The sequence below is a fragment of the Trachurus japonicus genome, chromosome 1 (genome assembly GCF_045865225.1).
Source record: "Trachurus japonicus isolate A0001 chromosome 1, Traja_1.0".
NCBI classification, from domain to species: Eukaryota; Metazoa; Chordata; class Actinopteri; order Carangiformes; family Carangidae; genus Trachurus; species Trachurus japonicus.
This window is the reverse complement of record NC_140907.1, coordinates 25,210-40,528: the sequence shown is the minus strand read 5'-3', so window position 1 is coordinate 40,528 and position 15,319 is coordinate 25,210. Positions and strand designations below refer to the sequence as shown.

The window sequence follows — 15,319 nt, the reverse complement described above, 5'->3', positions numbered from 1 at the left end:
GTTTAATGAAGGGTAAAAAATGTTGTAAGTTACTGTATATCCAGGTATGGTCTCTGATGTAAACTTACAGTATGTCCTGGTCTGTATCATACCCTGAGTCCTCATACGAGGACGTTACATTTTTGCCTCTTAGCACCATGATACTCCATTTTTAAAAACTTTGACCTATTAGCCACATTTAGGGACACTGTCTGTGCTATCTTGTGGTGATATCACAAATTACACCAATTTCTTTGGGGGGGAAAAATGGCGGGAATTTCAGCCGGAGCCTTCTATGGCAGTTCCGGGAAGATAAAAGACCAAGATAAGAATTGAATCCAAATTTTATGAATGAAACCAGTGTATTTATGTACAACAATGTCTCTGTCTTCATATGGCATTAGAATTTGACACATTTTAGTAATAGTAGCAGACTAGGACATCAATAAATGTCACGTCCTCGTTTGAGGACATTGGGACTATGTTATGTTACTAAAGTACCATGTTGTTTTCAAAGAAATTGGTGTAATTTGTGATATCACCACAATATGGCACAGGCAGTGTCCCTAAATGTGGCTAATAGGTCAAAGTTTTTAAAAATGGAGTATCATGGTGCTAAGAGGCAAAAATAATGTCCTCCTATGAGGACGCAGGGTCTCAGGAGGATTCATATTTCTTAAAAATTACTCGTTATTACTTGACCGTTCCACTTCAGACTGATAGTACTTGACCTCAGGATGACATTCAAAAAATCAGGCCAATCTGATGTGGCATTTCAGAATAAAACCCCTTTGAACTTCCATATGTCACTGTATTCTTTATACAGTAGGAGTCATTGTTTTTCGACCCAATGTCCTCGTATGAGGACACTGATTTTTGAGAGAACTACTTATTGTAGAAAGCTGAAATTTTGAATTTACACAAATTGGGCCCTTCTGGTCCCAAACAGCAAATACATTTTTTTTATGTTGTGATAATTCCAGTGTCCTCATATGAGGACATCGGTTTTTGCAAAAACTACTTTGTGTACAAAGACAAACTTTAGGTATTGTACTTATTAGGTCCTACTTATCCCAGATAGCAAGGAGAAATAAAAAATGCACACCAGAAAAAAGCTCAGGTCTCAGGAGGTTAACACCTCCCCCTTTCTTTCCCAGAAACAAAAAAAAATAGCAGAACTATTTCTATGTCCCTATGACAGGGTGCAGAGTGGTTTCACTTGCGCTTTGAGATATTTTACTGGATAAATGAAACTTTTTTACTTGTTGGTGCCACTGAAAAACCAATGACTGAATGTCTGTGCCAGAAATTTTAATGTGATCCATCCAATAACTGTCACTGCTGACAGTAGGCCATCAGAGTGTTTACCATGAATCTTTGTTTCTGACAGTTTTACCAAAAATCCGCCCAACAACCACCTCTACCACCTCTACTCCCATCACCTCTACCAGCACTGTCAGGTCACAATCACCCCAAATCCCTGAAAAAGCTGTTAACGGTATGTAGATGTGTCAAAGTTACACTGTTATTGAATCATACACAAAATGTATGAATACCAATAGGCTACCTCTGTAGGAGTGATACCAGATGTGCTGTTGCAGCTGGTTGTTTTGTCTAAACAATGTTGAGCTCAGCATTTGGTTTGGTTCAAGTTGTGGTTGATCAAGAGTCGTCATGTGTACAGTATGTGTCAAGACACACAGTATTGGCACACAGTGACAGTTCAGATTGTGATAACAGATAGAGTATGCACTGCAAAAACTCAAAATCTTTCCAAAAATATTTGTCCTTTTTCTTGTCAAAATGTCTAATTTCTAGTCAAAACTAATCTCTTTCCACTTAAAATGAGACTCATCACCTAAAAATGAACTTGTTTTTAGATATTTTTACTTGTTTCAAACAAATATTCACTTGAAATAAGTAGAAAAATCTGCAAGTGAAAGCAAGTTTTTTGTGCTTGTAATAAGGAAGAAAAACTTGCTCCACTATCAGATTTTTCTTGAAAGAAGTAGCAAGTGTCTAAAAACAAGCTACTTTTTATGTGATGAGTCTTATATTAAGTATAATGAGATTTGTTTTCATTAGAAATGATATTTTGACTAGAAATAAGACAAATATTCTTGGTAAGATATTTGAGTTTTTGCAGTGTGTGAGTACTATGCTGATAAGTTGATGCTGAGAAAGTGAAGTGCATGCTAACTCTGTTCACACTGGGCGTGTGTGTGTGTTTGTGTCTATTTAGGTACTTCTCTCCCTCACCCTGTGGTATATATTGGGCCCGCTGTGGTACTGCTTATACTGATACCCGCCCTGATCGTCCTTTGTAAATACAAATGTCACAAAAATCAAGGTATATTTACAGTACACATGCACAACACGGTGTACTAACAAGCAACCACTCATATGTGTGCATGCAAATATATTTATATGCCCTATAATCTTTTTTTTTGGGGTGGGGTTGTGTGTTTTCAGGACCTGCGGTCATTGTGAGCCAAAGTTCGATCAAGGGGGCGGATGCAGAACAAGTGTTCGATGAAGACAACGTAAGAAAGCAGAAGTCCAAAATGTTGTTGTTCTTTATAAACTACATTACAAATGTGTGGGGAAGAGCAGTTTAGTGATAGCTGGACTGTTCATGCAGCTGAATAACTTGTCTGTTTTTAGACTGATGCAAATGGTAAGTGTGGGAGGATTAAAATCTAAAGCGTTCATACCCTTCAAACTATGAATATCCTCAGCAAATGTGACGGTGGTTTGCCAATTAAAACCTTCTGTGAACTTGATATGTAACCGGCTGAGTGGGACATGAACATGATGATTTGTCAAGTGTTTATTGTCTGTTTTACTCTTTTGTAGATCTATTCCAATGAAGACATTGTAACATGCTCAAAGCAGAGGACGTCCACACAGCAGGAACAATATGATGACACACAAGACCAAGAAGACTGTGTGTATCAAAATTATAACCCAACAAATGACATCTACTGCAACGAGTTTCACAGATAAGAGATTTGTACACAAGGTTTCCTGTTTGTGTTTCTGTGACACTCACATCTGGCCAACAGAGTCCCACTGCCCTCTAACATCTGTTGGTCTTTGTGTTTATCAGTCCAGACCTTTTATAATCATCATCAGACATATTCAGCACTTGCATATTCATTACTTTAACTTAAATTTTATGGCCACCATTACACATTATGATTGTTGGTTGTTATAACAAATAACACACCTGCACTCATTGGGATGAATTGAGAATCATAATTTGAGCTAAACTTTTACTGTACCTACGTTCACCTTTGGTAAAAGTGAATTGATCAAGAAAATCAGTTTTTACAAAGCACAGTCATCATAGAAAAATCACATTATTGTATTTCCACTATATAAATATGTAAATATATATATAAATACTACATAACAATACTGTATAAAAAGATGGGGTATAAAACATGTGATTGTCACTTCCAGACTTGTAACAGACTGAGTGGGAGGAAAATGCTGTATAAACTGTATAAATTGCTTCAGCCACAGTATTATATTTGTATTATGACGTTTATCATAACTAAAAACAACCGTACTATTGCATGTCTCTTGTAATAATAAGTTTATAGGTTTAGATGTGAGATATGTGAATATGTAAAAACAGGATCACAGGAGATGGGAGTAAGACATACAGTAACAGCGCTCTGGAGATGCTAACACTGAGAGAACTGGCATAGGATGAGCAATGTGTGTCCAGTCAGTCACATACTGTACACAGATGTTGGTAAGTGAGAGACAGGACTTTGTTGTTCCTCATGAGACAGATCCATAATATACTCCATACTTACTATGTAGTGTGCAGAAGAAGTTTTTCCAATTGTTCCAGTGAACAGTTGGTGACTGGGCAAATGTGTCATTTAGGGATTTCATCTCTGACAACAGATAAGTTGAAGTGAGATCAGCTGAGGCCCAGCACAGGTCCAACAGCTCTCCTGAGATAAGCTACATTATGTAAAATGCAACAGGATGAGTAGAGTTATCACAGTGCTTCATCTGGGTCTTCACAGCCTGGACTTGGGAAGGGAGGTGAGTATATTGAGCAGAACATAGAGAATAAAATCACTCACGGATGCAACTGTGGTTTCAGGCTGGTTGTTTCCTTAGTTAGACGGAATGTAAACTGGTCACTGTGATATTATACTTTGCTACACTGAGCTGTTGCTGGGACAGATCAGAGCTTGTTTGTATACATGCTGTGCTGCAATTAAAACTGCATTGAGTGGAACTCTCAAAATCTCTGTGTGGTGTGTGTGATTCCTCATCAACAGCCGACTTTGGTTTGTGCAGTCAGGTGCAGTTTGGACATGAGCAGAGATCCTAAGAAGCCACCAAAACTGAGGTGGAAAGTAACAAAGTAACAAACACATTAAAATTAAAAAAAAAAAAAAAATTTAAGTATAATCTTTCATTGTATAATCTAGTCGTAGTTTGGTAGTAAAGGATTGTAATAATTCATATGTCAGAGGGAAATATTGTACTTTCAATTTCAAAAGACTTTATTTATCCCCAGAGGGGCAATTAAAAGTAGGGTAACAGCAGCAATATCAAGAGGTGTAGAACAAATAATGCAACTACCGGTAGGTAGAAAAAAAGAAGAAAAGTATAGCTGCTGCACAGCGATGGGTCGGGTCTAGGCTATTTTTGGCAAACTTAGGCAAATTCTGAGCAACAAACAGGAGAATAAGAAGACAAGCCAGTTGACCAGTTGAGCCTCAAACCCACAATTTCTGGAACCAAAGACCATTGTCTATCACACTGAGCTAATTGCCAAGCCATTCACTGTCACACAAGCAGATTTTATTTTATTTTATTTTATTATTCATATCCATAGTGCAATACAGGTGATAAACAACGCAAGTGTAAACACAAGCAGATTTGAAACCATATAGACATTAACTTGTAATACAATAAAAGCAAAAGGTTAACTTAATGGCTCGGGGACTTTCTTGTAAATTATATTCCTTAAATTAAAGAGTTTCACCGCATTTTATTAGCTTGGTGCTTTTATTTCGACGGAAAGGCCTGTCTCTCTCGCCCTGGATCCGGTTCCTTACCAAAACAGTGAGTCAACGGCCCCAGAATAGATTTCCTCGAAACACATTTCCTATTTCTTCTTCTTGCCTATATTTATACTATTCTGCTAAACTGTCAGCTATCATTGAATGATCTCACATTCATGAAAGTCTCAACCTCCCATTACCTGAAGTCTTGCTATAGTCCAGTGGTATGGTGGCTGCTTGCCAACCCCCAGGTCATGGGTTCAAATCTCACCTGAGCAGTCTTGTTAGTGTATCAACCTCTTCCTAAATGTAACCACTACCACTTGATCTGGCTTATTTTCAGATCTTGCATGAGCAACCTTGATAATGCATATGCCCCCTAACTTTTCTCTTTACCTCTTTCTATCTTGGTTTGTCTTTTTTACCACTGCACTAAGACAATTGCATGCTCTCTGTGGCCTAGTGGCAGAGTAAAGGTCTACTGGCCATGAGCTTGTGGGTTTGATTCCTCCCTTGGTCATACCTTTTACATGTTGACTACTACTTGCACTATTTGTCAATTGCGTTTGCTAATTCAGGATTTGTACTTCTGTATAGTGACAATAAAGGCTGATTCTGAAATGTGAATGTGTATAAATGTGTGTGTGTCTTCCTCCTCTGAGTTCTGCAGCCAGGGCAGAGGGAAGCCACTCAAATGCAGAGTGGAGAGCATGTGAGGGGTCCTGGATGATGCTGCCGGCCAGCCTGCATGTGTGTTGCTCATAGGTGCGAGAGTCCTGATAGGAAGTCCGATGACATTGGGAGACATTGAAACTGTGCTCAACAGGCGGTTCCAGTTCTGGAGGCTGATGGAGTGGGAATAGCAGGTAAAGGAGAATGTGATAACACTGAATGAAACAATAGTAAATAATAGTAAAAGACGGAGCAGAGCTTCCTCAAGAGATAATGTCGGCTTTGACATCTTCTTAGAATCTCCTCAGTGTTAGAGGAGAATTTCAGAAGGTTGTCAAAGATGGTGCCAAAGTATTTGTCAGGGGCGTCACCACTCACCAGACCCCTTTTACTTTTACCCCAGTATAAATGAGCTGTTCCCCAGCATTAATGTCATAGGCGGGACACTTTAATGCTTAAAGATTAAACAAAGTCAGTTGAAACTGAGTTGTGTCCATTGTATTTGTATTCCTCCACTTGCTCCACTGGTGGTATACTGTACAATAGGTTTGTGAAACGGGGCATTTTACCATTTGACTTGTGACCCCTGTCCAAGGCAAATTACCTGATAATCCATTAAATATATGTGTGCATCAGAACTTCCTCTTTTATTATGTTTATTGGGCAGACCTAAGAAGCAGCCTCACAGTATGGTTCTCTGACAATGAAGCTGTCCACCTCCAAAACACATTCAACATTACACTAACTTAATAAAAACAGGCAGAAGAATCATTCATCTATGATATCTCAGCACATACTGTAGGTTAAGTGTGAATTGTGGAACATTAATCTAGAGGATAAATGCTTGAAACTTCAGATTCCTCTGCGGTCACTGACCCTTTCCATGTGATTGTTAAAGCAGAAATTCTCGCTCTTCATTGGATAAAGGTTGTAGGATACAAGGAAAGTTTTCTCCTCGGCTTACAGCAGAGCAGAGTGACTGACAGACCCGTGTTTCAGACCAAACACTCTATATAAGTGATTGCCGTCGGAAGATATAACTATTTAAGACTTATATTAACACAAATATTCCGCTTACTTCTGCTTTACAGTAAGATGGTTTGCTCACAGTTCCTCTTTTTAGAAGTCGCAACTGTAAAATGTTTAGTTTAATAATGTGGTTAGGTTGTTAAAAATGATTAAGTCTCTCTTACACAAACTCACTTTTTAATAATATACAAAGGGACAAAACTGAAGGAAATACAGTAGCCTAGAAGCTTTGAAATATTTAAAAATCCTCCTTTATATGAAGAAACCATTTAAAAAGGCCACAGTCAGTCTGATCTGCTCACAGATAGATTGCAACGTTTCTAACATTTGATAACACATCATTTAGGCGTTATAATTCACACCCATTGTCACTCTTGATGTGACATTCGTGTGAAGAATCAGTCCCCACACAGGAGCATCATTTCTTTAAGGTTTCTGTTTCTTTGCAGTAACATGTTGTCGAGGAGCCTTCGATTCCTGCTGCTCATCCTCTGCAGTAAGTTCTCTGTATTTTATTATGATCAGTAGAAGTGGATTAAAGAGAAAATTACAAAGCAACATCAGTCCATTTGTCTTGGAAATTAAACTTAATGAATGAAGATGTGTTTAATGTCCATTATACACACAACCGTGACCTCAGTTTAACTGAAACAAATACAAGTTACACTGAAAGAAGACCTGGTTCCAGTAATGGTTTTCTATGTGCTCTTCTAGTTGCAGTGGCTCTGAGCTGTGTGAGCGGTGCAGCAGCAGTGATCCATGTGTATGGATACAAAGGGACAGATGTTCAAGTTCCCTGTCCCTATGAACCTGGTCATGAGTCCCGTGAGAAATACCTGTGCAGAAATGACTGTGGCAATGATGACGATGTTCTTGTTACAACGACACAAGGGAAGAACAACAAATACTCCATTATTGATTATCGTTACAAACGAGTTTACACAACTACCATCTCTGACCTGACTTCTGGTGATGGTGGGAAATACTGGTGTGGGGTGACCGAAATTGGAATTGATTACTACCCTGCTGAAGTACAAATGCACGTAGTTCCAGGTAAAACAAAATATTCTGAATGAAAAAATAGCTTTTGAGCAATTATTTTCAGATGTGACATATGAAAAGAGCTATACTTACTACACTTGTTTAATTATTCCTGGTTGTTAATTATGTGGATGAACCATAAACTATTAAACTATTAAACTATTTAACACTGAGCTGAATATAAAACCTTATTTATGTTGTCTGACTGATGATTGATTGTCATGTTTCCTGCAGTAGCTGACTGTGTTTCTCACTGACAGACAGCTGCTGTGACTGGTTCACAACAATCCACGGTCAAGAGGAGGGTTCAGTGTCCATCAGTTGTGTGTACGACTCTGTGAACCAGAACAACCTGAAGTACTTCTGCAGAGGAAAGCAGCCCTCCACATGTCTGCAGCAGGCAGTGGTCACCTCGTACAGGAAACACCAGGGACGTTACACACTGACTGATGACTCATCAAGATTCACAGTGACCATCAACAGACTGACCCAACAGGATCCTGGGTGGTACCTTTGTGGTGTCCATAGAAACACTGGTCTGGATGTCTTCTCTGCTGTAAAGCTGGAAATTAAAGGTGAGAGGTCACAGGTCAACCTCATGAGGTTGTGATGATCTTTTACATGTGGACCAGTCTCAACCTGGTCAGATGCAAACATGAACTGATGAAGCCTCATGGATGAGAGGTGAAATGACAAATATCCAGTTGCTTTCGATTTAAATTTCCTTGAGATAACAATGACCTGGACAAAATGAGAATATTCACAGGCTTTACATGTCATAGAGAGAGACCTGAAGAAGGCTCATATTACAGTAAGAGAAATTGAACACTTTAAATGACATTTTGATTAATAACAAACTTACCATAAAACATATAACTGCACACCCAGAAGAAGCATTTTTACCAGTGACTTAAAGGGATACGCCAGCATTTTTTTTTTCGTGTCTTGCCTCACTCCCGAGTCCATGACAAGCAGATAGACACCATCCGGTCGACTGTGCGTGCAGTAACAAGGGAGATACGGGCAGAGCTGGCGCACTGCAAATTATCTTAGCTCAAACGCTGGAAGTGCATAGGTAGTGTTAGCCTGCCTCCTACCCGAGCCGAAATCAGCAGTCAGAAGCTGATTTCATTTTAGCGCTAAACTCTGTAAATATATCACTTTATCGACATTTCAAACATTTTTAGGCAAGAAAGTAGCCGTTTAGATCAGCAGTGTGTCGTTAATTTGTCTAAATACCAGCTGTTTACAATTTTGTTCGGACGAATTCACTCAAGCTAGCCGCTGTGACCAACGCACTTCCGGTTACTTTCACACCCGTTGGCCTATACAGAAAACCATGACGATAGAATTTGTGCTTTTACTTTTAAATAGGAAGCTAACCTACCCTCGATGTAGCTAGCTTGAACCAAAATAAACCGTCTTTGCTTGAACCCTCCATTTTGACCGATCTCGTACTGGCATTTGACCGCTCAAGATGCCTTACCGGAGAGTTTTGTCAGCTCTGAGACAAAGATCGGCCCGTCGGTTTCCGTTTGGAGTTCCTGAAGAGTTTCTCTGATGACTTTAGGTGGAGGCAGGCTAACACTGATGCACTTCCGGAATATGAGCTAAGCTAATTAGCGGTGCGCCAACTCTGCCTGTCTCTCCCTTGTTACTGCACGCACAGTCGAAAGGATGGTGTCTATCTGCTGGTCATGGACTCAGGAGTGAGGCAAGACATTAAAAAAAATGTTGGCGTATCCCTTTAAATTATTTTTTTCTCTGACATAATAAACATTATGAACTGTGTGCGGTCACAGTATGAGTGGCATCATGAGATGAAGACAGTCAATGAGAAAAAAAACCAGCAATTTAAACGCTAAACCACAGGTGTGAATATCATGATTTTGAAGGACACAACATGAAAGTTCAGTGTCTTAAAAGTGTCTGTGACAGTTTCTCCACAGACGACCAGCACTGAACTGGAAACTGTCACTGAACTGGAAACTGTCACTGCAACGGAAACTGTCAGATCCCAGTCAACACATATGCCAAGCAAACCTGACAAAGGTGTGTGTGTGCATGCATGCGTGCGTGTGCATGCGTGTATGTGTGTGTGCATATGTGTGTGTGTGCTTGTTTGTGTGTGTGTGTGTTTTCACTCTGCTCTGTTTCTCTTCAGATGTTAAGTCCATCAACATGGTGCTCTACATTTTGCCTCCTCTGCTGCTGATTCTGGCATTTTCCTTTGTCGTAGTTTACAAATGGAAAGCTAAAGGTATACATCATAACACAACATGAACACACACACACACACACACAAACACACACACACACACACACTGGTTCACACATGACTCAGTATGTTGTGCTACAGTATATGGCTCTGTGTGTGTGTGTCTAGGAGCTGACATCAGCATGAACACAGCAGTGACAGCTGGAGCTGAAGAAATGATGAGTGTGGATAATGTAAGAGCACATAACTAAAACCAATCTCACACAGTGAACATCAACCCATCAATCTGCATTTTCACTGAGTCATTACAATACCTGCACATCATTGAATTGGAACAAACTGACAAACCAATAGTCACAGTTGTTTTTAGTGCAGCTGACTGTCCTCCTGCTGTGTCTGTTTCTCTGTTCATGTCTTCTCCTTTTTCTTCTGTTTTTTTAGATTTATGAAAATCCAGAAGTTGCCTGTGGCTCAAAGCAGCGAGTCAATCGTCATCAAACTGCAAAAGCAGCTGAAAGTGTATATCAAAGCCTCAGTGTGACTGAAGACATCTACTCTGTCTGTCAGGTCAGCAGTGCAAGCAGGAGCTGACCAGTATGGCTGTGGTCAAAACTTGGATTTTGGAGTAACAATTGTCCCAAATTATGGTCTTCAGATAATCCTGTTCATTCTAATGGAATTACAGAATAATCTGTTGTACAACCTTTGTAATCTGGCCAAAATTGAGGCTGGTCCTTTTGATTATTACAGATGTATTTGATACTCCATTTTATGAGCCCAGCTCCTCAAAACAACATCAAGCAACATAAAAAATCAGGTGTGCATGCGTGTACTGTATGTTTGCAAGTGTGGGTGCATGCATGTGCGTGCATGTAAGACATACTGTACCTTGCACTTTGTTGTGTTTGCCTTTATAAATCAGAATGATCAAAAATATCAGGACCAACAGTCCAACCACAACTGCAGGTAGAGTTAGCAACAATCACAATGTGCATGTGCAGCATCTAAATGAAGGGAAAGCAGCAAATGCACCTCCTAGAAACACATGTGATGATGCGTTTTCACTCTTTTTACAGTCTATGGTTTTCACACATCTGTTCACTGAAGCACAGCAGCACGTATTCAACACCAAAGGTCCAAACTGCAATATCACAGCATCTGGTGGTTTCATGGTCCTTTCTTTTTGGTGATACATCTTTATAGCTTTGTATTTATTTTACTGTGCAGCTTTTACATGTACCCTAAATGTGATAACATGTGTACAGATTTACACTACTTAAGCAGTAGTGGATAACTGTGTCAGGTCAATACGCATGATGAGCTAAATTTTAAATTATGTAAAGTTCAATAAATAATTAAAAACTATTGTTGAAATACAGTTTCTTCTTTATTTTAAAATTACAGGTGAGAATATCAGCATGTTAGTGGCCATCAGGTCTGATTATTCATGACCTGAACTGAACCTAGATGTGGTGCATATTCATCCTCACAGAGAGAGAGAGAGCAGTGCAAAAGTATTTGGAAATGGTATTTCTACTTCGTTACAGTGTCTGTAGTGTTTTAAATAGAAATAAATGATGTAAGCAGAACACTGAAAAACAGCCGCACAACAGTTGCATTAAATAGTGAGTAACATATTTGAGACTGCATGAGTTAAAGCAGAAACACTTCTTCCATTTGGCCAGTTTGAAATATGTGAAGGCAGGAATTACGTATATCTCATATTAGTCATTTAATTCATTTTATCATCAGATGGATTTCATTCATTTAGATTTCCCCGTGCAGTAGCAAACAAAAGTGTTACTGTATGATGTTTTATATCAAAGTTGGTAAAAAGCAGATAAACAAGACACACATCTCACTAAAAGTCTCAAAGCTCAGTGTCTGTGATGTGTTTGATGGACGATGTCTTTTATTGCATCTCATTAAGACTGTGAAGTGGATCTAGTTATATAAAAGTCATACAACCATATGCACATACACTGTAAAAAAAAAGAGCTGTTCCAATGTAAAATCTTTCAGTTACTAATTCCCTAGCTATTGTTAATTTACTCAATTTCTCTGTTCAAGTAATTCTCTCAATTAAACAATCTTGGTTGGCTCAATTTGATTTGTTTGCTTGCCCAACCATCAGAAGAATTCACTCAATTAAAGTTTATCCATTATCCCAACCATTAAAGAATTCACTCAATTAAAGTTTATCCATTATCTTATCATACTTTCAATTAGAAATTCTTCATTGGACATCCCAATGAAAAATAGCTAGGGAATTAGTTTCGGTAGCACTACATAATACGGCCCGCGACTTACAGCGTACCTACCGCTCTCTTGCCGCGTAGGTTGCCGCTTATTTCACACAAGTACTGAGTAACTGCAGCTCACTTTCCCCCCTGTTTCCCCCGTGCATTTACAGTGTAACTAGGCTGCGTCTTAGTGCGTAATTTACATCCTGCTTCACACCAACTTCCACAGAAGTACAGGGTAACTCTCGCTGTTTTACAGTTTAACTAGGCTGCGTCTTGGCACGTAACCCCTGTCATACTTTACACCAAATTACACAGTAACTCTCGCTCACTCCGCCACTAATTACCCCGCATTTTACAGTATAACTAGGTTGTGTCTTAGAGCGTAACTCCCGTACAATTACGTCCTACTTTGCCCGGACTTACAGTGTAACTCCTGCCAGGTACATTAGAAATTAAATAGTCTACTGTACAATATGAGCACAGTTGCAATCCATGTTTTCCAAAAGTGTCAGCAGCAACATTTCACCTCTATTATTTAATTGTATGGTTTGGAATAGGTGAGAAATGGGTATAGAGTGTGGACATTTTCCAATACAGTAACAGGCTGGCTGGTAGTAAACTTACCTCTCTAAAATGCACATCTATGAAAGTCTAGTTCTGTCATCCAAGGGCAAAACACAAACTATACAGTAAAACATCCACAATAATGAGTCATTCGGAGAGTTAGAAAATGTTTTTATTATTTATTAACCAGAAAACACATGACACATCCACATCCATGATCATTCATAAACTTTAAGTACAGTAAGTACTGTAAGTGAGCACTGTTACCCCTCCTTAGTCTGCACCTACACTGTACTTGTCTTAGAGTTACCCAGTAACTAGAGGGTAACGGGCTGTATTATAAAGTAATGGCTGTTACTCCCTCCTTAGTCTGCACCTACACAGTAGCTGTCATGCACCTACACTGTACTTGTCTTAGAGTTACCCAGTAACTAGAGGGTAACGGGCTGTGTTATAAAGTAATGGCTGTTACTCCCTCCTTAGTCTGCACCTACACAGTAGCTGTCATGCACCTACACTGTACTTGTCTTAGAGTTACCCAGTAACTAGAGGGTAACGGGCTGTATTATAAAGTAATGGCTGTTACTCCCTCCTTAGTCTGCACCTACACAGTAGCTGTCATGCACCTACACTGTACTTGTCTTAGAGTTACCCAGTAACTAGAGGGTAACGGGCTGTGTTATAAAGTAATGGCTGTTACTCCTCCTTAGTCTGCACCTACACAGTAGCTGTCATGCACCTACACTGTACTTGTCTTAGAGTTACCCAGTAACTAGAGGGTAACGGGCTGTGTTATAAAGTAATGGCTGTTACTCCCTCCTTAGTCTGCACCTACACAGTAGCTGTCATGCACCTACACTGTACTTGTCTTAGAGTTACCCAGTAACTAGAGGGTAACGGGCTGTGTTATAAAGTAATGGCTGTTACTCCCTCCTTAGTCTGCACCTACACAGTAGCTGTCATGCACCTACACTGTACTTGTCTTAGAGTTACCCAGTAACTAGAGGGTAACGGGCTGTATTATAAAGTAATGGCTGTTACTCCCTCCTTAGTCTGCACCTACACAGTAGCTGTCATGCACCTACACTGTACTTGTCTTAGAGTTACCCAGTAACTAGAGGGTAACGGGCTGTATTATAAAGTAATGGCTGTTACTCCCTCCTTAGTCTGCACCTACACAGTAGCTGTCATGCACCTACACTGTACTTGTCTTAGAGTTACCCAGTAACTAGAGGGTAACGGGCTGTGTTATAAAGTAATGGCTGTTACTCCCTCCTTAGTCTGCACCTACACAGTAGCTGTCATGCACCTACACTGTACTTGTCTTAGAGTTACCCAGTAAGTAGAGGGTAACGGGCTGTATTATAAAGTATTCTTTGTTATTCCCTCCTTAGAGTGCAAATACACTGTAATTGTCCTGCAACTACAATGTAGTTGTCCTGGAGTTACCCAGTAACTACAAAGTAGCGGGCTGTATTATAAAGTATTCTTTGTTATTCCCTCCTTAGTGTGCAAATACACTGTAATTGTCCTGCAACTACACTGTAGTTGTCCTGGAGTTACCCAGTACCTTCTACTACAGCTGTAACTACTGTCTAAGTAGAACCAGTAAGTTAGAACACAGTTTGCAGGGTTTCCCGCAGCGCTTTCCTGTTAAGGCGGCCGCCTTAACAACAAAGAGCTGCCGCCTATGTAGCGATATTCGGCGCCGCCGCCCCCCCCCCCCCCCCGTCGGACGATGGCCGCATCCTCTCACACACATACACACCACAGAGAAGCGCGCACGCATAACAGCAGCGCGTGTTGAAAGCGAAACTTCAATACGGCACGGCACGGCGCGTCGTCGCCCCGTCGATCGACCCCCCCCCCCCCCCCCCCCCCCCGTCAACAGATCTCCGCGCTACCCCCCCCCCCACCCCCCCCCCCCCCCCCCCCCCCCCGACAGGTCAGACACCACCTTAACTAACAAATTTTCTGGGGGAAACACTGGTTTGTTTCACGAGATAACATCATCTGAAAGTACAGTAAGACAAAACTAACTGAAGTGTCCCTGACATCATAAAATAACAGGTTTCTACTGGCTTTTGTTATTTACATTAAAGTTCAGTTTTGTTCCTTCTGTTATAAACTGTTTCATTTAGTTTTGATCCATCTGTCTGGTCCTTCTAGGTCTAAAATAGTCAGTCAAGTCAGTTTCATTTGACAAAATGTACTTTCTAAGTTAGAAGAGTCAAGTTGAAAAGATTGTTGTGATACTACTATCACACCGGAGTGTGACACTCAGTAATGGAGAATGGATGGGCTCCTCCATAAAAGGTGATCTTGATCTTGATCCAGCTCCTTGGGCCAAAGCAGAGATCAGGGTCATGGGTGGCGTGCCATCTCCCTCGTCAGGTACCATTTTCATGGCATCTCAAAAACCTCACCTGTGTAGAAACATAATTATATATTGTATCATCAACTTCATCACATAAATGCATCACTGTAAAACAAAGTGAGAAAATTAATAACTTTGAACGGTACAGTTTTTC

The 15,319-nt window shown here is 40.1% G+C and overlaps 1 protein-coding gene across 1 annotated transcript; it reads left to right on the top strand.

Moving 5' to 3' along the window:
• The first annotated feature begins 7,163 nt into the window (after positions 1-7,163).
• Positions 7,164-8,370, top strand: LOC146991034 (polymeric immunoglobulin receptor-like). Its single transcript, XM_085788726.1, has 3 exons — positions 7,164-7,215; positions 7,440-7,772; positions 8,021-8,370. Exons 1-3 carry the CDS (start codon positions 7,173-7,175, stop codon positions 8,368-8,370), a joined length of 726 nt encoding a protein of 241 aa, XP_085644852.1. The 5' UTR covers positions 7,164-7,172.
• The last annotated feature ends 6,949 nt before the right edge of the window (positions 8,371-15,319 follow it).

What these genes read in the sequence shown, in the direction of transcription:
- LOC146991034 (XM_085788726.1), top strand. Translation starts at nt 7,173, where the DNA reads ATGTTGTCGAGGAGCCTTCGATTCCTGCTGCTCATCCTCTGCA. An exon ending in CCTGCTGCTCATCCTCTGCA is followed by an intron (nt 7,216 to 7,439) that starts GTAAGTTCTCTG and finishes TTCTAGTTGCAG; the next exon opens with TGGCTCTGAGCTGTGTGAGC. An exon ending in ACAAATGCACGTAGTTCCAG is followed by an intron (nt 7,773 to 8,020) that starts GTAAAACAAAAT and finishes TCTCACTGACAG; the next exon opens with ACAGCTGCTGTGACTGGTTC.